We start from the raw sequence: 22,977 nt of genomic DNA, 5'->3' as shown, positions 1-22,977 counted from the left end.
AAATGGCAATTTTAAATAATGAAGAAGTTTAAGATTTATCTCTTTAAAATTTCCCATATATAGCAATGAAGAACAGGCAATTAAAGACAGGCGACCTTTGTTCATAACAACCTGAGTCCCTGGGATACGTTTAGGAAATTTTTTCACAGATATAAGCCCTCAAATTTGGGAGAGAGGGGAAGCTGTTTTGGCCACTTTCGGGCTTACAGAGAACAGGTCAGTGTTTAAGCAGTTTTAGAGAATGTTCACATCCCAATTCTTCTCATAAATGTTTACGTCACAAGAGCAGCCCTGCTACACAGGGGCCTTATTATGTGTATTCTGTTGAAATATTGATAACAACGAAGCAATAACATGAATATATTTTGCAGACTTTTTAAAAAAGAAACATTTACGCAAACAATGAAAGTGGAGACATTAAGGCTGAAAGTGAGCAGGCCAGCATTTACAAAGTGATTTTTCAGCAGTGTCCATATCTTATTTTCGAGAACGCTTATATTCTAAGAGCAGTACAATTAGCCTATTATGGAGGGTCTTAATCTTGTTTGTATAGTGTTGTTGAAATATTTTTTTCAGCTTTTGCCTTAACAAATCCAAAGATGGAAGGTGATGACAATCTGGTATATTCAACATTATGTGAAAAAATTCATTCCACATATCCAAATGAGGAAGCCTAAAGAAAGAAAACATAAAGGATAAAATGTAGCATTCAACATGCAGGCAACCCCACTCTTGCTTTGGACTCCCACAGGCTTGGACAGCCCAATACAATTTTAACCCACACACAACTCAGTGCATCAGGAATAGGAATGGTGGATCTACTTATAAACAAGAGATCTAATTAAATGTCTATACACACCCCTGTTCCCCAAAAGTGGTTTAAGCAGTCTTAGCAATTACAGTAGCTCTTCAGTGGCAAAACTTTCTCTTTTAAGTTTTTTTTAAAAAGGACGTTAATTTGCTTTTTGTTCCCTGCATTTCTGTACTGCCAGAATCTGATAATCTGGTCAGTGGCTCTGCCGGCCTCACTACAGAGGTTCCAGGACCAGGCAGATGGGCTGGACTGCCCAGAACAGAGCTCCGAAGCTAACTGCAAAAACTCCAGGACATGGACATGATGCACTGGGCGAAAGTTTGTGTTCCAGGCAGGAAGTCCAGCCCGTTATTATCAGGCCTGCTGAGGGTTAACTTAAAGTTTCTCTGGTCAGAGATGGAAGCCTTCTGAGCAACTCTCTGGTCCTTCCATTATGAGCAAGAGAAAGAGTAAAGTAGTTGCTAAATTGATGACTCATGTAGAATAAAGCATAGTTGTTATAAGTTTTCTTCTGGGGAACCTAACTTATGCTCCATTTTGTAGAATTACTGCTGACTGGTCTTTTTCTTGTCAGGTTATGTAAAACTCCATGAGGGCTGTGCACTTAAGATGAGTATATTTTTCAACGTATGTTTTTATACCACAAAAATATTTTTTAAGAAAAAGTAAATATGATCTAATGTACATGTACCAAATGCTCAGCTTAAATATTACCAATAGTTCACACATTGAGAGGTATCCATATTGAAATGAAGAGTCCTAGTTTAGTCACTAATTTCCACAGATTTAATAGATGAGGAAAGTCTTTTCCTGTTAAATATTTTTTAATAGATGAGAAAACAGTCTTTTCCCTATTAAATATTTTAGTGTTTATGCTATTACAGTGGCCCAATTTTTCCCCTTCCTCCCCTTGAGAAAACAGTATTAGAAACGCTATAGTCATACAGGGGTGGAACCTGAAAACCTTATCCTGTGATGGATGGCTGCTTCATCATATTTATAACTTACAAAGCACTTTCACATGTATTATTTCTCTTGCTTCTTATAATAAACACCTGGGATAAGCAAGATCATTATTATTTCTACTTACATAGGCAAGAAGACAAACAAGCAAAAACCGGAGGCTCAGTAACACCAGGCAATAGGTGTGTATAGGATGCCAACTACTTGGCCAAGAGCTTCCAATGCTTCAATGAGGGCACTGGCTGCTCCACTGTCACAGATGGGAACAGAGGAGTGAAGCTGTGGAGCTTGCTCACTGTTCCCAGTGCCCAGGACTATGCCATCTCACCACACATTCCAAGGCATGGGTTTTCCGTGCAGTGGCAGAGATCTATTTCCCCCCACAGACGGAACTCAACATTCTACCACATTTACTCTCTTCTCACTGAAGCACCTAATGCTAATACCTACCGTCTGAAAAGACCTTCAGGCTTCCAGATTCCTCCTTCATTTTTCACTTTCATATAAGAGCCAAAAAGCATGCAGTACACTGTTGCAGCAACTCCAAAGTAATCAATCTACAAAGAAAATACAGCTCTATATGTCTGAAATACTAATTCTCGTATCACTATATTAAAACATCTAACTTACTAAGCAAAATACATAATCACAAGATGTTACTTTTAAAGAATTTGGACATCATCTGTTCAAGTATCCCACTGGTGTGCCCTACTGAATGACTGTCTAGGCTTTGCTGGAAGCTTCCATGAAACCGTTGCCCACGGCTCCCTGAGGTAGCCCCTTGGAAAGCTCTGTTCTCTTTGAGCTACTGTGTCCTTCCAAGTCCTTCATTGTTACCCACAGACAAAAGCAACACTTCCGCCCCCCTCCCACAGGGACAGCTTAGAAGGCCTCCCCACTCCTTCTCCTGGCACCTGGCCTCTGCTTGCACGGTGCTCCAAAGCCTCTCGCTGTGGAACGTGCTTGGGACTGAACACAAGCATGGCCTAAACCCCGGGAAAGGAAACTAAAGCAGCTCAAACTAACTAGATGCCCAAATTCATTTTGAAAATATAGTAGTGTAATGAAGAAAAAATGTTTCCAAATCTCTCATGTTACTTCTATACCTGGTAGTTCCATGGTTTGTTACTGAGCATCTCAGTACACTGAAAACCGGATGTTTCACACTTTGCTGTAAATGTAGTTCCTTTTGGAAAAAAGTTTCATATCTATACTCTGACCCAAGTCAATTAGCGCCAAGCCAGCAGAAAAGTCATCACCTTCCCTGTCCTGTTCCAAAAATCTGTATTAAACACAAAGAAGGGACAGGCTGCATAAACACAGATAAAGTCTGCTGGGCAGATGGTAAAAGGAGAACCCTGTTAAAAATGCAACACTTGCCTGCTTCCAAGTATGAAGTTGTCTGGCTTAATGTCTCCATGGATGATCTCACAGTCATGAACTTGTTCAATCATGTAGAGCATCCTGATAGCAAAGGACAGCACTAGAGCTTGAGGCATCACTTTCTCAGGGGTGTTTTTATAGAGATTAATGGCATTCTAGAAACAATGGAAAGTGGAATGATGAGTTTGCTACATAGAATCAGTGAAATTTCAAGTCAAGAGCTTTGCCCCTGCCAACAACTCCAATAAAAATATTCATGTCCACATCATCAAAGCAAATACACTTACTAGTAATGTCCCATAGCTATAGAGATCTCCCACTAATACACTGCCGTCCTGGAAGAAGTGGGCAGAATAGAATTTGATGAACATGTGTTGCACACTGGGCTTTAGTCTCTCCATCAGCTGGGTCCCAACATAGAACTCCCATGGGTTGGCGGGCTTCTGGACCTGCAAACCAGGTATGTGACATTCAAATCCAGTCTCACATGGGGTGGGAAGACATGGGGTGGGAAGAACACGGGGTGGGAAGAACACGGGGTAGGAAGTGATGACAAGCTATATACTGTGTGTTGCAGTATGGGACCTGCTACAACATAATTCTAGTGGCAAGGCAATTCTGAGTCCTTGTAGGATAATTTCGGTTTTTAAGTGCTGGCTGTAGACCTAAATGAAACCACCACTATACTAAAATAGAGAAAAAAGAGGCTGGCTAACTCAAGTTCTAAAGTGCATTTCTATATTAAACAAAAAGCTGCTCAGATCACTTACCTTCAAAACAAATTTCTGTTTATTTTTGGTATCCTTCACATCTCCATGGGTAACTTCATAGACTTGGGCAAAAGCCCCTTCTCCAAGAAGGTGATCAATATAGACCAGCAAAGAACCTTAGGAGACAGGTATGTCAACATGAAAACAAAGGCTCAAAACATTAAAGATTTTACCAAAATGAAGTATCTATGAAATTGCCTTGGTGCTTGAATTACTTTAATAAGTAAACATAGATATAGCCCCTTCAGGAGATGCTTCTCTCATCTTGCACGACAGTTAAATACCTGCCACAAAATAGCCCCCTTCTTAAATGACGTAATGAAGGAGCAGGGGCAGCACTGCCAGGCCAGCCCTATCACTCAGTGGTTGGGGCCTGGGCAGCCACTCTCTCTTCACCAATGTGCTCACATTTAAAGGGGTTTTACCTGCGCTGTCTACTTGACAAGACCATTATGATGCTAGAAAGAACAAGCAAAATCCTCTGTAAAGTGCTAAACAAAGTTTTAAACATACCTTGGAAAAATTTATGCTCTAGATTAGAATAAAAAGGACAAACTATAATTGTCCCAATATTTCTAATAGATAACTAATTTTATTGAAGTAAACCTTTTGTTTTAGAACAGTTTAGATGTACAGAAAAGTTGCACTGATAGCAGAGTGATAGTCTGCTCTGCATCCAGTTTCCCCTATTAGGTTTTACATAACTGAGGTACACTTGCCAGAAATAAAGATCCAACACTGGTAATGTTACTATTAACCAAGCTCCTTACTTTATTCAGATATCACCACTTCCCCCAAATGTTCCAGGATACAGGCATGAAGTCTCCTTAGCCTCTGCTAGGCTGTTTCTAAGTTCCTGTTTTTGATGACCATGACAGTTGCAAGGAGTACTGGTCAGGCTACAGAATCTTCAAACTGGATTTGTCCTGATATTTTTCAATAACACTAAGGTTACTGTTTGGGGGAGAAAGACTACAGAGGTGAAGATGTAATAAATTTTTAATTAATTTAAAAAAATAATTCACATATACAAAAAATCAAATATAAAAAAAGCAAGCTTCTGGTTTCTTATCGGGCATATAAGGAGCTTGGAAGTTATCACTCCATCTTCACAATAAGAAAAAAGCTGAAGCCCCAGCTGGTGTGGCTCAGTGGACTGAGCGCCAGCTTGCGAATCAAAAAGTCATTGGTTCAATTCCCAGTCTAGGGCATATGACTAGGTTGCAGGCCAGGTCCCCAGTAGGGGGGTGCATGAGAGGCAACCACACATTGATGTTTCTCTCCCTTTCTTTTTCCCTCCCTTTGCCTCTCTCTAAAAAATAAATAAATCTTAAAAAAAAAGAAAAAAAAGCTGAAAAACTGAAAATCAACAATTCTTAGATCCACCAGAGAACCGAGGTCATGGGCTAACCGTTGTCCCCCAAACCGAGGAGTCAGGCAGGAGCAATCAAAGAATAAGAACGTGCCAGAGCAGAGGTCCAGGAGCCCCAACCCCAGTACAAGGTGAGTCATGACAGAAAGAAATGACATCTCGGGCCCATATTTAAGAACAAGTGTCTAGGGAAACCCAGACATAACAAGAGAGAAACAAGAACACAAAAGGAAATTTTATTTCTGATACCTGCAGTGACAACAAACAGTAAACATAGCCTAATCCCAAGACAGATAAACACAAACCTTACATAAAGGCCTATTTATCTTAGTTCCTTTGTACAGGGAACTGATCAGCATGGCAATGGCAAATGTAGCTAGTATTGATCCGGAAAACGGATCAACGCTGGTATGACCTGGGCTGCGAGCGTGTGAGAGGCAACCACACATTGATGCTTTTCTCCCTATCTTTCTCCTTTCCCACCCTCTCAAAATAAATAAATAAAATGTTTTAAAAAAGAAAAGAAAAGAAAAGAAACTCAGACCAGAAAAGTGTAGGAAAAAAAATAAAATAAAATCTCTGATACATTTATATCAGTAAGTGTACCTTATGGATAAATGAAATGAGTGACAGGACAGAAAAGAAAACAAAGAATAAGGGTAAGAAATAGAAAAACAGTAACAAATACAGTAGATATTAATCCAACGACATCACCAATCACTTTAAATTATCAACAGACTAAACATACCAATGAAAACAGAGACTGTCAAAGCTGATAAAAACCCAAGATCCAACTACATGTTGTCTATGAGGAACACTTTAATATAAAGATAGATAAAGTGATGGAGAAAGTCATACCATGCTAAGTAACATTAATCAACAGAAAGCTAAAGTAGCTATGTTAACTTCAGACAGAGCACACTTCAGAGCAAGGAAAGTTATCGGGGGATAAAAAGAGGTATTAAATAAATGATGCACAAGTCAATTCTCTAAGAACACGTAACAGTCCTTAATGTGTATGGGCCTAACAACAGAGTATTAAAATAGTGAGACAAGGTGGGTGGCTCCTAGGTGGGTGGCTCCATTGGTTGGAGCATCATGCCGTACACCAAAAGGTTGAAGGTTCAATTCCCAGTCAAGGCACATGCCTAGGCTGCAGATTCTATCCCTGGTTGGGGGCACACACAGGAGGCAACCAAGTGATGCTTCTCTCTCACATCAATGTTTCTGTCTCTCTTTCTCCCCCTTCCTTTCTCTCTAAAGTCAACAAATACCCCTGGGTGAGGATTTAAACAAACAGTGAGGCAAAATTGACAGAACTGCAAGAATAGATGAACTCACTGTTATAGTGAGAGCTTTTTTCATCCCTTTGTCAGGCAGAAAATCAGTAAGGCCAAGGCTGAACTAAACAGTGCCACATATCAACTAATCTAATTGACATTTATACACTACTTCGCCCAACAGGTGAATACACATTCTTCTCAAGTTCACATGAAACATTCACCATGATCAACCACAGTTTAGGCCATGAAACACACCTTAACAAATTAAATAAATAAATAAATCACACAAAAAGTGCATTCAGGCTACAATGGAATTAAACTAGTAATCAATAGAAAGATAATGGGAAAGCCCCAAACACTTGGAGATGAAACAACGTGAGTCCAAGAAGAAATTTCAAGATGAACTGAAGAATATTTTTGAACTAAATAAAAATGAAAATAGTTTATTGAAACCGTTGGATGTGGCAAAAGCATGCTTAGAGGGAAATCTGTAACATTAAAATTCATGTTAGAAAAGAACAAAGATCTAAAATTAATAATCTTAGTTCCACCTTAGAAAACTAGAAAAAAGCAAATTAAATCCAAAGCAGAAAAAAAAATAGAAAAATCAATGAAATTAAAAACAGAAAATCAATAGAGAATATAAAAAAACCCAAAAGCTGATTCTTTAAAAAGATCAATAAAGTCAGTAAACCACTAGCCAGTTTACCTAAGAAAAAGAGAGAGGACCCATATTATTCTTATCAGAAATGAAACAGTGGCATCATTACAGATTCTATGAACATTAAAAGGATAATAAAGAAATACTATGAGCAGTTCAATGTTCACAAATTTGATAACCTAAATGAAATTGACCAATTCCTTTAAAGAAAGAATCTTATACAATTCACACAGAAATAGACTGTCTGAATAGGCCTATCTCTAAGTAAAGAAATTCAATCAATAGTTAATAGCCTTCCCAAACAGAAAGCACCAAGCCCAGATGGTCTCACTGGTTGAGTCTACCAAACATTTAAAGAAGAAATACCAACCCTCTACAGTATCTTTCAAAGGACAGAGCCAGAAAGAAAACTTCCTAACCTATTCTATGAAGTCAGCATTACCCTAATATCAAATCAGGCAAACACATTCTAAGAAAACTACAAACCAACATCTCTAGTGAACATAGATGCAAAATTTCCCAATACCATTTTTTTCAGACTATAAAAAGCACCTGCTCACACCCCCATTTGGGAGAAAAATGCAGTGGCGACCCTGCTCCTGCCTCCTGTGACCCCACTCCACTGCCGCCCCTCCCCACAGTGAGCCAGGTAAGCTACATTCAGACTATAAGACGCACCCCCCTCTTCCTCCCAAATTTAAGGATGAAAGTGCATCTTACAGTCCAAAAAAGTACGGTAAAATATTTGGTTTGATAGCAAATCAAATCCAAAATACTACAAAAAGAATTATACATCATGACCATGTAGGATTTAAACCAGGTATGCAAGGTTGGCTGAACATTAAAAAACCAGTTAATGTAATCACATATAGAGGCTAAAGATAAAAATCACATGATCATTATCAATAGCTGCAGAAAAAGTATTTTTTGTCAATACCTATTCATGATAACAACTCTGCAAACTAGGAATAGAGGAGAACTTCTTCAATTTGATAAAGAACATCTACAAAAAATCTACAGCTAACACCATACTTAAGAGTGAGAAACTAGATACATTTTTTTACCCACTAAGATCAGGAATAAGGTGAGGACGTGTCTTCTCCTTATTCATATTCAACATCATACTGGAAGGCCTAGCTAATGCAATAGGTCAAGAAAATGAAATAAGGAAAACTTAGAAAGAAAAGAACTGTGATCCCTTCTACCTCAAACGTACTTTCTTCTAAGGAACCGTAGTTGTGATGTGGATAGACTTTTTACACTGGGACGAGTTATTCCAGCATTTTTTAAAAATATATTTTCTTGATTATGCTATTACAGTTATCCCATTTCCCTCTCCACTCCCCTCCCCCCCTTTAGTTCATGTCCATGTGTCATACTTATAAGTTCTTTAGCTTATACATTTCTCATACTATTCTTACCCTCCTACCTACCTACCATCTATGCTACTTATTCTCTGTACCTTTTCCCCCCTCTCTCCTCCTCCCACTCCCCTGTTGCTAACCCTCCATGTGATCTCCATTTCTGTGGTTCTGTTCCTGTTCTAGTTGTTTGCTTAGTTTCTTTTGGTTTTGCTTAAGGTGTGGTTGTTAGTAATTGTGAGTTTGCTGTCCTTTTACTATACGTGCTTTTTTTTTCATCTTCTTTTCTTAGATAAGTCCCTTTAACATTTCATAAAATAAGGGCTTGGTGATGATGAACTCCTTTAACTTGACCTTATCTGAGAAGCACTTTATCTGCCCTTTTATTCTAAACGATAGCTTTGCTGGATAGAGTAATCTTGGATGGAGGTCCTTGCCTTTCATGACTTGGAATACTTCTTTCCAGCCCCTTCTTGCCTGCAAGGTCTCTTTTGAGAAATCAGCTGACAGTCTGCTGGGAACTCCTTTGTAGGTAACTGTCTCCTTTTCTCTTGCTGCTTCTAGGATTCTCTCCTTATCTGTAATCTTGGGTAATGTAATTATGATGTGCCTTGGTGTGTTCCTCCTTGGGTCCAACTTCTTTGGGACTCTCTGAGCTTCCTAGACTTCCTGGAAGTCTATTTCCTTTGCCAGAATGGTAAGGTTCTCCTTCATTATTTGTTCAAATAAGTTTTCGATTTCTTGATCTTTCTCTTCCCCTTCTGGCACCCATATGATTTGGATGTTGGGACGTTTAAAGATGTCCTAGAGGTTCCTAAGCTTCTTGTTTTTTTTGAATTCTTGTTTCTTCATTCTTTTCTGGTTGAATGTTTCTTTCTTCCTTTTGGTCCACAACATTGATTTGAGTCCCAGTTTCCTTCCTGTCACTGTTGGTTCCCTGTACATTTTCCTTTATTTCACTTATCATAGCCTTCATTTTTTTCATCTAATTTGTGACCATATTGAACCATTTTTGTGAGCATCCTGATTACCAGTGTTTTGAACTGTGCATCTGATAGGTTGGCTATCTCTTCATCACCTAGTTGTATTTTTCCTGGAGCTTTGATCTGTTCTTTCATTTAGGCCATTTTTTTGTTTTGTTTTGGCACACCTGTGCCACGAAGGGTTAAGTGCCTAAGGCAGGTTCTGCTGAAAGCACTGATACACCTGACTGACTCGAACGTGCAGGTAAAAAATGCTGGAATAGGACTTCTGGCCAAGATGGAGGCATAGGTGGACGCACCGTACCTCCTCGCACAACCAAGATTGGAACAACAACAATTTAGAGCCAGGATAACATCCAGAACCAACAGTAAATTTATCTGAATGGAAGTCAGACAGCCAAGAAGTTGAAATAGACCCGTTCATCCAGACCAGTAGGAGGGGTGGAGACAAGCAGCTGGGCGAGGGTAAAGGCTCGGAGAGCAGGGAGAGTTGGGTGCATAAGGCAGCCGGGAGTGTGTAAGGCATCTGGGGTGCACAAGATCGCAGTTGTCCCATTACACAAGCGGCAGCTGGCAGACCCAGTGAGGCAGCGATTGTGGAGCAGGCCAGAACGCGCAACCCAGGATCCCAGAGAAGGGACTGAGGTCCCACAGAGAACGGAGCTACCGCCATTATTCCCTATTGGCCCCGCCCCCACATACAACATCACAGTCTAGCGACTGGGGTGCCCAGCCCTGGTGAACACCTAAGGCTCCACCCCTCACCATAACAGCAGCAACCAGACCAAAAAAAAAAAAAAGAGAGAGAGGGAGAAAGCTCAAACAGAAGAACAAATCAGTGCCCCCAAACTCATCCTTTTGAGCGACCAAGAGATAGCTAACGTATCAGATGCACAGTTCAAAACACTGCTGATCAGGAAGCTCACAGAATTAGTTGGTTTTCGTCGCAAATTAGATGAACAAATGCAAGTTACCATAAAAGAAATGAAGGAAAATGCACAGGGAACCAATAGTGATGGGAAGGAAACTGGGACTCAAAACAATAGAGTGGACCAGAAGGAAGAAAGAAACATTCAACCAGAAAAGAATGGAGAAATAAAATTCAAAAAAACGAGAAGCTTAGGAACCTCCAGGACATCTTTAAACGTCCCAACATCAGAATTATAGGGGTACCAGAAGGGGAAGAGGTAGAGCAACAGTTTGAAAACATATTTGAACCAATAATGGAGAACTTTCCCACTCTGGCAAAGGAAATAGACTTCCAAGAAGTCCAGGAAACTCAGAGTCCCAAAGAAGTTGAACCCAAGAAGGAACACACCAAGACACATCATAATTACATTACCCAAGATTACAGATAAGGAGAGAATCCTAGAAGCAGCAAGAGAAAAGGAGACAGTTACCTACAAAGGAGTTCCCAGCAGACTGTCAGCTGATTTCTCAAAAGAGACCTTGCAGGCAAGAAGGGGCTGGAAAGAAGTATTCCAAGTCATGAAAGGCAAGGACCTCCATCCAAGATTACTCTATCCAGCAAAGCTATCGTTTAGAATAAAAGGGCAGATAAAGTGCTTCTCAGATAAGGTCAAGTTAAAGGAGTTCATCATCACCAAGCCCTTATTTTATGAAATGTTAAAGGGACTTATCTAAGAAAAGAAGATGAAAAAAAAAGCACGTATAGTAAAAGGACAGCAAACTCACAATTACTAACAACCACACCTTAAGCAAAACCAAAAGAAACTAAGCAAACAACTAGAACAGGAACAGAACCACAGAAATGGAGATCACATGGAGGGTTAGCAACAGGGGAGTGGGAGGAGGAGAGAGGGGGGAAAAGGTACAGAGAATAAGTAGCATAGATGGTAGGTAGGTAGGAGGGTAAGAATAGTATGAGAAATGTATAAGCTAAAGAACTTATAAGTATGACACATGGACATGAACTAAAGGGGGGAGTGGGTGGGAGAGGGTGTACAGGGTGGAGGGGAGTGGAGAGGGAAATGGGACAACTGTAATAGCATAATCAATAAAATATATCAAAAAACACTTAGGTATAAATCTAAGAAAATATGTATAAGATCTATCTATATGAGGAAAACAAGAAAACTCTGATGAAAGAAATTAAAGATTTAAATAAAGATATCCCATGTACATGAATAGGAAAACAATATTGTGAAGATGTTATTTTTTCCAACTTAATCTATAGATTCAATGTAATTCCAATCAAAATCCCAACAAGTTAGTTCATGGATATTGGCAACATCTAAAGTTTATATGGAGAGGGAAAACGACCCAGAATAGCCAGCACAATATTGAAGAATAAATCAAATGACTGACACTACCCGACATGAAGACTTACTCTAAAAGCTACCATAATCTGGTCACTGTGGTACCGGTGAAAGAATAGACAAATACATCAATGGAAGAGAGAAAAAGAGACCCAGCAATAGAACCAAACAAATATAGTCAGCTGCTCACTGACAAAGCAAAGACAATTCAATTAAAAAAGGAGAGTCTTTTCAACAAATGGTGACAGAATTGGACATCAATATGCAAAAATAAATCTAGACAGAGAACCTTTTTCACAAATTAAGTCAAATGGATCATATTCCTAAACGTAAAACACAAAACTGTCAAAGTCCTAGAAGATAACATAGGTGACCTTGGATTTGCCAATAACCCCTTAGATACAACCAAAGCATGATCTGTGAGAGAAAAAAATTGATAAATTGTACTTCATTAAAATTACCACAAAAACTTCTGCCTACATAGTTAATAGAATGAAAAGACAAGTCAGAGACTGAGAGAAAATGTCTACAAAACACTTATAAGGGACTATTATCCAAAATACCCAATCAACTCTTAAAACTCAACACTTAAAAAAAATGAACAACCCAATTAAAAAGGAGGCAAAAGATCTGAACATATAACTCAACTGAGAATATACAGATGGCAAATAAACATACAAAAATGTTCAATATTATATGTCATTAGGCAATTGCAAATTAGAAACAATGATGAAAAACCACTGCACATCTATCAGAACGGCTAAAGCTGAAAACACTGACAACACCAAATGATGTGAGGGTGTGGAGCAACAGAACTTTCACTTTTTGCTGGTGGGAATGCAAAATGGTACAAAACCTTTTGGAAGACCGTTTGGCAGTTTCTTACAAAAGTAAACATATTCTTACCATATGACCCAGCAATCTAACTCCTTGGTATTTACAGAAATGAACTGAAAACTTATGTCCACACAAAAACTGCACTGGAATGTTTACATAATTGGCAAAACTTGGAAGCAGCCAAAATGGCCTTCAATAGGTGAATGAATAAATAAATGATGATACATTCATACAGTGGATTACCACGCAGCCATTAAAGAGAGCTATTAAGCCATTAATAGACATGGAGGAAACTTAAATGCATATTGCTAAGCAAAAGAAGCCAGTCTGAGAAGTATATATACTGTATGATTATAACTATATGACATTCTGGAAAGGGCAAAATTATGGAGACAGCATTAAAAAGATGAGTGGCTGCCAGGGTTTCAGGTGGCAGGAGGGAGGGATGAGCAGGTGGAACACGGGGCACTTTTAGGGCAGTGAAACTACTCTGTATGATCCTGTAATGATGGGTGTACTCATTTCACATTTCTCAAAACAGAAGGTACAATACCAAGAGACGGTATCCTAATATATACTTTAGTTAATAGTAATATAACAATATTGGCCCATTAAGTTGAACAAATGTACTACACTAATGCAAGATGTTAATAAGGGAGCCTATATACAAATACGTGCGTGGGAAGTACGTTGCGAGAAGGGTTGTCCCGTTGTTATTCACATCTACTGTCTCACTAACAGCCATTTTTATTACTTTGAGTATCTTTCAAGAGTTCTCTGGAAATACTGTCAAATATGAATATATATCTGAGCTTCCCCTTTTTAAGAAAAAGGAAAGCAGCACATAGTACTAGTCTGCCCTTTCACTTAACCACATGTTTGAGAGGTCATCTCCTGTAAGTACAGAGAGCTACATGTCACTGTAGAGGTGTCCAGCCATTTATTGAAGCAGTCCCCACTGACACCTATGTAGCTTCCAATCTGCTGCTTTTACATGCACGCTATTTGGAATGCATGTAATTTATCTGCAGGAAATTCTCCGAAATGGTGTCCATGTCTTGAAAGTACGTGCATTCTAAATTTTGATTAGGTATTGCCAACTGGCCTTCTGTAAGTCAGAGCCCCAACAGCAATCAAAACACTATGTTCTGTCATGGCCTAACAAAATGTTCTGCTTAGTCCTACGGGTAAAAGGTGGCTGTGGTGCCAAGAGCAGAATCACATTCACACCGGTTACCACTGACTTCCCCCAGAGAAACGAGAGTTTAAAGTTTTACTACCACATAGTTCTTACCCAGTTGAAACTCAGTCTTGGGCTTGATGGCAGGAAGCTTGCACTGCCACTCAAAAGCATTTAGATAGGAGCACACTGGTTGAGAAAGCCTGGACAGAAGTTTGAAAATCAATCGATCATCCCATGGATTTTCAACAGTGAAGTCTTAAAGGAATGAAGGAATGGGAACAAAAAAGAAAACTTCAGTACCTAAGATACACAAATAAAGCAAGTGAGACATGCATCAAATAAGCTTTCAGGAGCCTCATTGTAAAAAGCATTCATTCAAATAATAACCATTTTCAAAAGTCAAAATGGGTGGTTCTATAACAGTTATTTGTCATTTTAGATCTACAAATTTAGATCAGCATTCAGTTGGGAGAAAGGAAATCAACAGCAAGGTACCTGTTTCACTCATCTGGAATTGCTGGATACGGCCCTTAGCACAATTATGGGTGCATGCCTTTAAAGGCAGACTTGGATATCAGTTACTGCTAGCATGCTCAGATATATATTCTCCAAATTGCTTTTCTACTTATATCTACAAAATACGTTGCCTTTTAACACTTACACTACCTATGTGCAATCTTCAAGTATGAGATACTTGGTGTTCACAAAAGAGAAATCTTTTCTAAAAGGAGGAAAAATGTCAGTGGCAATTGTCAAAGACTAATCCAGCATAATTAACATTTCCTCAGTGATAAGCCTATGTAGGACACTGTCCTGGGTACTTGGCATTTAGTAACTCACTTGGCCCTTATAATAAGACTGAAGTAGGTACGACCATTCCCACCCCTTTACAGAAAGGGGGCCACAAATAATTGAAATAATCTCAGCCAAGATCACATGACCTCATAAAAGGGGGAGTGAAGATTAAAATCTAGCCAGTCTATCCCCAGAGACAGTACTTCTAACCACCATGCAAGATGTTTCTGCGTAGCCTGGGGTTAGGAGTCCCTTAACCCTGAGCTCCGTCACTTTCCTATAAAATGGGAGATAATAGCATTATATTAAATTCTTGGCACACATTAGGCCCTCCAATACCAATTCCTTCTTCCAATAGGTAGTTATTTTGACATTCTTAAATTAAAATGGATGAACTTGCCCTCGTGCATGTTATTGTTGTACTACCTTGTGATACAGTATGCAAGTTCTGTCTGAACTTGTGTTCTACTCAATGACATTCGAGTCCCTGCTCTTGGAGCTTTTCATGAAGCAGCTTTTACCAGGAGACTGTCCTTATTAAGTGGCACAATGAAGACTGAGAATCTGTTCATACTTGGGGTAACGACATTCCTAAGTGAACGAGGATGCACCCATTCTGCCTGGAGCCCAGCGCTGGCGTCTGATGGCTCCCCCACAACAGCAAGGTCAGTGTCTGTGAGTGTACAAGCCTTCAGGCTCTGCTCCGCCTTGCTGGTCAGCACGCCACCGGGAGTTGGCTGGCTTGGATGCAGCGAGGATGCTGCAGATGCACTGGTGGGGGATGCTGGTTCTGGGCTTTTCTCTTGAATTGAACTGGATACATAAAAAGAATGAGAGAGAAGGAAACAAAACACCATGTGGTTACAAGTCTACTGGGTTTGATCACATGAAAGTCTCAGGAAGCAGTTTCCTTTCACTCTAGGAATGACATTTCAAAAGTGCTTCACCAAGAGCTGATTAAAGCATTTTCTTCAGAAAAAAATCCAAATATATGCAAATACACAGTCACTACCATACTAGAAGTAAATCAAAGGCATGGAAATATATTAGATAGATAGATAGATAGATAGATATAGCAGGGGATATTGTTTAGTAGGAAACGTTGACAGGAACAGGCTTATTTCCCCTGTACTTAGGTTATCTAAGTATTAGTACTGTCACCAAGACTGAACACTTAATGTTTATTCCAAAATGCCTTCTTTTATAACACTGAAACAAACAGAAAGTGTGGATCACAATCCAGCAACCTAACACTGGCACATTTCTACACACACACACACACACACACACACACACACACACACACACATATATACGGTATATCTATCTGTACAGTCAATTCTCATTACTCATGTATTCCATATTTATGAATTTTCATTCATGCTAAAACTTATGTGTAAACCCCAAATCAATACTCAACCTGCAGAAATGCAGAGTGGCAAAAAATTTGAGTCACGCAAAAATATGGTCTCAGGTGAGGGGTAAGGCCTTAAGTTGTCTTGTTTCAGCTCTTATACTGTAAATGTGTCTTTTCACAGCACACTTACTGATAGGATTATTTGGTTTTTTTTTCTTTGTGTTTTTGTGCATTTGGGGGGGGGTGATTTCAATTTCACTGTTTAATATGTTTTTCAAATGTGGAGCCTAAATGAAGGAAGGCTGAGATGTGTGCTGGGTGAGCCTCAGCATGAGTTACAGTGCTGGCGGCAGTGAGTTCCATAGTAATGAGTCAACAATAAATATTAAATAAGGTGGCTGTGAACAATATGTTGTGACCAGAGGCTCACAGGAACCTCATTCTGTATTTCTCCTAGGGGCAATGATTCAGTATTTGCAGTGACTTCAGAGGGAAGAACCAAAGCAAATAAGAAGACTCGACTGTATACACAGCTCCACACACATAACTTCCCCCACCTGTATATCCAATATACGTAAAATGCATGAGTAGGAATATATTTTTATAGAGATGAATTTAAACATAAAATTTCATTTTGCATTTTTACCTCTTGACAGTCATTTTTTTCTTGCTGTGAATTTTTAAAAAACTAATTTTAGAATAATTTTGGATTTTAAAAAAATGTCGCAAAAATAACAGAATTCCCATATACTCCTCACCCAATTCCTCCAAAGTTATAGTGATTGCTTTGTTAAAACCAAAAAACCAACATCTGATATGACTATTAACTACCATCCAGACTCCATGTAGATTTTACCACTTTTCCACATTGCCCTTTTCCCTGCTCCAGGACCCAAATCTGGACACCATGTTGCATTTAGCTATCTTGTTTAACTTACCCTCTTCTCATTTGTGTCAGTTTCTCAGTCTTTCCTAGTTTTCCAAGACCTGTCAGTTTTGAGAATTACTGGCCATGAATTTTACAGAATGCCCCTCAATTTGGGTTTCTCTGATGTTTCCTCATGACTGAGCTGTACTGGTTTTGGAGAAAAATATTACAGAGGTGAAGTGCCCTTCTCATTAAATGGTATTACTGGTGACATTAACCTTGATCATTTGGTAGAGGTTGTGCCTGAAAGTCTCTCCACCAATCCAGCCATGGATTTTAATGACTAATCACCATTTGATCCACTGGATGTATGCTAGAATATAAAAATTCCATGGTTCTTAGATACTGAAAATGTTTTCAATATTTATATTACCAACAAAACAGGTAATAGCAGTAGCCAAACACAGAAAAAGTTGTTTCTAAACAATGTACACTGCTACTAGCAACATGAGTGCCCAAATTAGTATGGGTGCATAAAAGACTAACAAAACCTTTCTACCTCTCCATGAGAATTATTTTGGTTAACTTTCTAATTCTTTCCCCCTGAAAACTGAAAAGGTAAGAGCTTACTGTCATCACTGATTATGGTAAAAAAAAATACCCCTCACTGGTAACTGTTTCTAGACTGGGAGAATTAGAAGTATGTGCTGAGAGTCTACAGCTGCAGACTTTGGGCACAACGACCCTCACAAAGGGTCTGTCCCTTCTGGAGCTCAATATTTGGAGAGTACCTGGGTAAATCCTGTTTCCTTGCAACTTGGGGGTGTCTTGGGAGGTCCATGTTTTCTTGGGTAGTACTACCTTGCTGGCAACTGTGATTTCTGTCCTGTGAACTTCTAAGTTAATCTTATGCCATGTGTAGTTTATGGTGGTATTGAGAGTCAAAAGTTTAGTTATATGTAGGAAGATTCCTGGTGGGCTATGCAGGTTATGCCCCGTTGGGCAGAATTTTAAATTAAGGCAGTTTGTTTAATTTGCATTAATTTTATTATTCATGAGTCAACTATTTCCCACATGTTTATTCACTATTTTTTCTTTTCTAAATTCTGCCCATGTCCTTTATCCAATCATTTATTTACTAGGGTCTTAGTTTAAGAGGGAGTTTTTGGTAACAAGAGCCAGTACAGTTTAGTGGTAAGACAAAGGGTTCTGAAATAAGAATTATGGGTTCAAATTCCAGCACTAACAATTAGAAGCTGTAAGACTTTAGGTCATTTATTTAGCCTTCTAAACCTGGTTTCCTCATCTATAATGGTAGAAAAGACTAGTTCCTACAACTAAAATTACTGTAAGATTAGTGAAAGGACATAGTACCTGAAAAGCACAGCCACTATTCTAGAATTAATGCTTAAAAGACTGTAGCTACTTTCAGTATCTATTCAAATATATTGGAATTTTACTTCTGTAAAACATTAATGTATGTTAAGTCTGCATTTTATACCAATGCCTAAGAGGTTTAAACACTGTCTTCCTCCTCATAAAAGAAAATTAACAATTTTCTCAATTACAGTGGGTATAGAGAAGGAATTCTGTTTGCTCAGTTCCACAATAGTCTTTCTATGTCAGGGTCTTCGGCTGGTCAAAGCATCTGCAGTTCTGCTCCCAGAATGAGTAGAAGTCAGACTCAGAAACTGTTCCCACAGGGATTCTCTGCTATCTCACTGCTTCTCTTACTGACCTGATGTACCCTGTGTTTAGATTGATCTTTGTATTTAGCCACAGAGAGGACTTTCTGACTTAAAGCTGCAAGTCCATAAAGACTCTGTTAGTCTTTAAGGATTGGAATTCCATCACATCTTAAGTGGAAAGCTAGAAAGAAAATGAGTGACAGAACCACATGGTCACAATACCTGAACCTTTTGTCTTTTGAGGGCTCCACCACGTTTTCTTCACAAGTATCCAGAGTCACATGGGTGCACTGTGCTGCCACATTCTCTGAAACATAAAAAATAAGAGGCACACATTATGTGCACACATGTATATATGCATATGATTCCATATTAAAAGTCCAGGATTCCTTTTTATACTGACTTTCATTGTAAAAGTAGTGTTCCATGGTAAAATGTACTACTGTTTTTTTAAATGGGGGAAAAATCACTTAAAAAATTTTCTACTACTTATATATATGGAGAATTTAAACTTTATACGTCTAATCCATACAATCCTTCCAGAGAACAGGGCCAGAAGAGGGGCAGGTCCACTGAGGAGGACCGATCAAACCATGGGAGGTTACTGGTATGGGTGGCAGGCCACACCCTGCTTTGGGAGAACCTAATAACAAGGATAGGGAGCAAAAAAGGCTGCCAGGCCTCTGGAGGGCAGAGGTCTCAGTGTCTTTCAGTCAGCCGATTGGTAGTTAGTTGAATGATGTAGCATGTCTGTATCAGAAAGCTTCCTGGCAATGGTTATCACTCTCTTTAACTTAAAAACAATAACTATCAATCAACAGACTAGATAAGAGCAGAATATAGAACAAGCTTCTACCAACTGATATTAATACTACATACGGCCAAGTATCAAACTGTATCAGATACTGCGCCTCACCAAATAGAGGCTAATACTTTTTAATACCAGATCACTAGCTTTTATTTATTGAACTGAATTGGTAAATACTCTTAAGTGCAGCCAATCTGGACTGTTTTGAAAGGCTCTTGACTGATTAGTTTTCTTGAGTGGAAAAACCTTGAATTTTTTTTTTTAACTAAAGTGACAACCTTGTCATAATACTTGGCAATTGTCCAAGTTTCAATTGCACTGTCCTTTAAAACTCAGAAAATAAATATACCATATTGAGTTAATACTCTATGAAAAGTTTTTACCCCTTTAGTTAAACATTTTTAAGTCTATGGGTTCAAATATGCTTCAACCTATGGGAGTGAAATTCTTTGGCACTGCCTTCACCAGCATGCTTTGGTGACCAATTGCCATTTTTTAAGAAGTGCCAGCAGTGACAGGAGTTTGGCTAGTATATCAGTAGTCACCAAAATGGTAAGGTGGTTTCGGATCTAATAGTATATATATTTTGTAGGCTGGTTCTTATTAAGTAATAACTAACTGTGCTCAGTGAGAATATTATACATTAAGGTCCAATTCAGATATATAAAGATCTTTGGTATAGAAGTGTTAGGTTTGGGAGAAATAATGACTATTTTTGAGTTTTCTCACTGCTGTCTTGGAGTCAAATCACAAAAAAGTAAAGAAAATTTCTGAGTTAGTACTTGGCTACGTCTCTAAAGTAATGAGATAAGTAGACAAATATCAAGGACTAAAATTTGCTATTTGTGACTCTTACCAAATTAAGAAAATATAAATGTTCATTATTTTTAGCATTCAAATAATTTAATTTGTCTGTTGTGGCCTTTTTGTTTTCTAAAACATAAAATAAACCTATACCCTATACAAGTAAGCGTCTCACAACCTTTATCTTCCAGAGCATGTGCTGAGTCCACTGGAAGTTTGTGGAAAGGAGTAGATGCAAGCCGTGCAGCAGACGTAAAGTGTCCTGGGCTCTTAGGACTGGGTGCCAGTGTCTTGGTGCAGCGGACACCCCACACAGTGGAGTCATCCCAAAACTCTTCAGCATGAGCGACTTCCTGTAATAAAAGAGAAACTGAAAAAAAAAGCAGTCACCTCCCTGCACCATCCACAAAATTTAACTTTTTAAGATTCAGAAAAATGAGGAATTGAAGACCACATAGGTGTAGCCCTGGCTAACACACAGCCAAGGATGTTGTGGTTCTGATCTTTTCTCCAGAACTAGACTCTTCCTTTTCACACCCCAGTGGGCTCACACCCCACACAGGGTCACATTTTTGTTTTTTCAATATTTACAACACTATAAAATTTGGTAAGTACAGATTTACATAGGAATTTCTCACATACCCATATCAGGCTTCTAACATTATCATTTTATTAAGCCCTGGTATATTTGTGAAAACTAAACAATACTATTAACTATAGACATTATTTGGATTCCCTCATTCTCCTCCTCATGTTCCTTTTCTGTCTCCAGATCCAACCCAGATTGTCATGCTGCGTTCAGTTGTCATGTCTCCTTGTCCTCCTTTAGTCTATGCCAGGTTTCTGGTCTTTCCTAGGCTGTCTCACACTGACACTCCTGAATACTGATCAAGTAAGTACAATGTAGAATGTACCTCCAATTTAGGTTTATTTGATGTTTTCTTGGGCTAAGACTGGGGTTATAAATTTGGGGGAAGAATACCAGGGGTGAACAGCCCTTTCTCCTTTTGTCATGTTGGAGGGCATGTGGCATTACCAGCTTACCACTGGTGAGGTGCACCAATCACTTGGTCAAGGTGATGTCTGCCAGGCTTCTCCACTGCAGGTACAGTGCTTCGCTTTCCCTCTCTACTTGCTAGAAGCAAGTCACTAAGACAGCCTACACTCAAAGGAAGGTAAACTAAGCTCCACCAAGGATAAAGGAGTATCAAAGACTTTGGGAACAAAGGTTAAAACCACCACAGTGATTAACTGATTTAGGTGAGGCAAGCTATACACATATCATGTTTCTTCTTCAAGTTTCTCCAGCTAATTGTAATATTCTCCTGGGATTGCCTGCAGCAATTATTACTGTGGCTCTAATGGCCATTTTCTATTGTCATTCAGTCCTTTTACCTTACTGGAGTCCTTCTATAAAGATATTTTATCCTTTCTCCTGTATTTTATTTACAACAGTATGGGTATTTATTTTATTTCTTGGGTTAGTCTAATGCTAACCTATTCTGTTTATTTCCTTGTTCATGTTGTCCCAGGTATGGCCACTGGCTGCTCAGGTGGGCTCCTAAGGTGTACTCCATCTTTTTTAAAGCATTTCATTACTTTCTGACCCTTAAGATGCTCATTTGTATTTTCTAGCCCCAGCCTTAGAATCAGCTATTTCTTCAAAAACAAAAGTTTTAGAGTCTATGACAATAGTGCTAAAGTCAGTTTGACCAAAGCTCTTCAGTTGCCCATAAAAATGGCACCCCTGGTTTTCACATATACTGCACTCCATAAATTCTACCATATCTCTTCCAGCACTGCAGGAAAAGCTGGCTGATGGTTTCTTTAGGTGAACATGGGATAAAGCAATTGGCTTATGCTTAGGGCCAGGATATATGGATAATTCATTATGGGTTATTTAGTCAACACGCATATAGTTGAATAGTTCCATAAAATACACCCACAACATGAGGCTACTATATTTAAAATTTGGCCTATTATTTTGGAAAACTTTAAGGTCAAAAAGTCCACCAAAGCATTAGAACTGGGACTAGTCCCAGGACTAGTCCAAGAACTGGGTGATAATTTAGCTGAAAGAATCCACTGTGGGATGAAAACCATGACCCACCTGGCTGGCGTAGCTCAGTGGATTGAACGCAGGCTGTGAACCAAAAGCATCGCAGGTTCGATTCCCAGTCAGGGTACATGCCTGGGTTGCAGGCCATGACCCCCAGCAACCGCACACTGATGTTTCTCTCTCTCTCTCTCCCCCCTCCCTTCCCTCTCTAAAAATAAATAAAATCTTTAAAAAACAAACAAAAAAAAACATGACCCAGGGTTTAGCAGAGCTCCTCAGCACCTCTTTGACATACACAACAGAGAGCAGCTTGGGGTAAATGGAAAGTGCAGCTTGGTAACACTCAGGGCTGCAGCGGGAGCTGGATGTAGGCTGCACACGATGCTGTGGGCCAGCAACCAGGTGACACCAGTCTGCTGAGGTGCCTGACGACAGACCATTCCAGTTTACCTCCAACAGTTCGCTGCTGGCATCACATACCAGATATATGAAACATGTGTATTTCTCATCCCCCCACACCACGGGTCCTCTTGTTTAGAAGGCAGGCTCTTTCAGAGCAAGTATCACACCAAATTCCTTTTTTACTTTCTATATGCATCCCAGTGCCAGGCACCGTACTAGATATTCAAATAATTGTAGAATAGTGTCCCCCCAAACGGTACTCTTCATATGACACTGTATTTTTTTCAGCAACGTATTACACACCATC

General features: G+C 39.2%; 1 protein-coding gene across 1 annotated transcript in view; it reads right to left on the bottom strand.

The window, feature by feature from the left end:
* Positions 1–403: 403 nt before the first annotated feature.
* BUB1 (BUB1 mitotic checkpoint serine/threonine kinase) overlaps positions 404–22,977 on the bottom strand; it is a 49,768-nt gene continuing 27,194 nt past the window's right edge. Inside the window, 11 exon segments of the mRNA XM_045828025.1 lie at positions 404–673; positions 2,228–2,334; positions 2,884–2,973; positions 2,975–3,059; positions 3,158–3,315; positions 3,448–3,609; positions 3,931–4,046; positions 14,001–14,144; positions 15,259–15,497; positions 18,820–18,904; positions 20,388–20,562. Coding sequence (XP_045683981.1) covers positions 478–673; positions 2,228–2,334; positions 2,884–2,973; positions 2,975–3,059; positions 3,158–3,315; positions 3,448–3,609; positions 3,931–4,046; positions 14,001–14,144; positions 15,259–15,497; positions 18,820–18,904; positions 20,388–20,562 — 1,557 coding nt within the window. The 3' untranslated portion in view covers positions 404–477.

Source organism: Phyllostomus hastatus, unplaced genomic scaffold (genome assembly GCF_019186645.2).
Source record: "Phyllostomus hastatus isolate PE091 unplaced genomic scaffold, TTU_PhHast_1.1 phas_scaffold_78, whole genome shotgun sequence".
NCBI lineage: Eukaryota > Metazoa > Chordata > Mammalia > Chiroptera > Phyllostomidae > Phyllostomus > Phyllostomus hastatus.
This window is presented reverse-complemented; position numbering and strand designations above follow the sequence as displayed.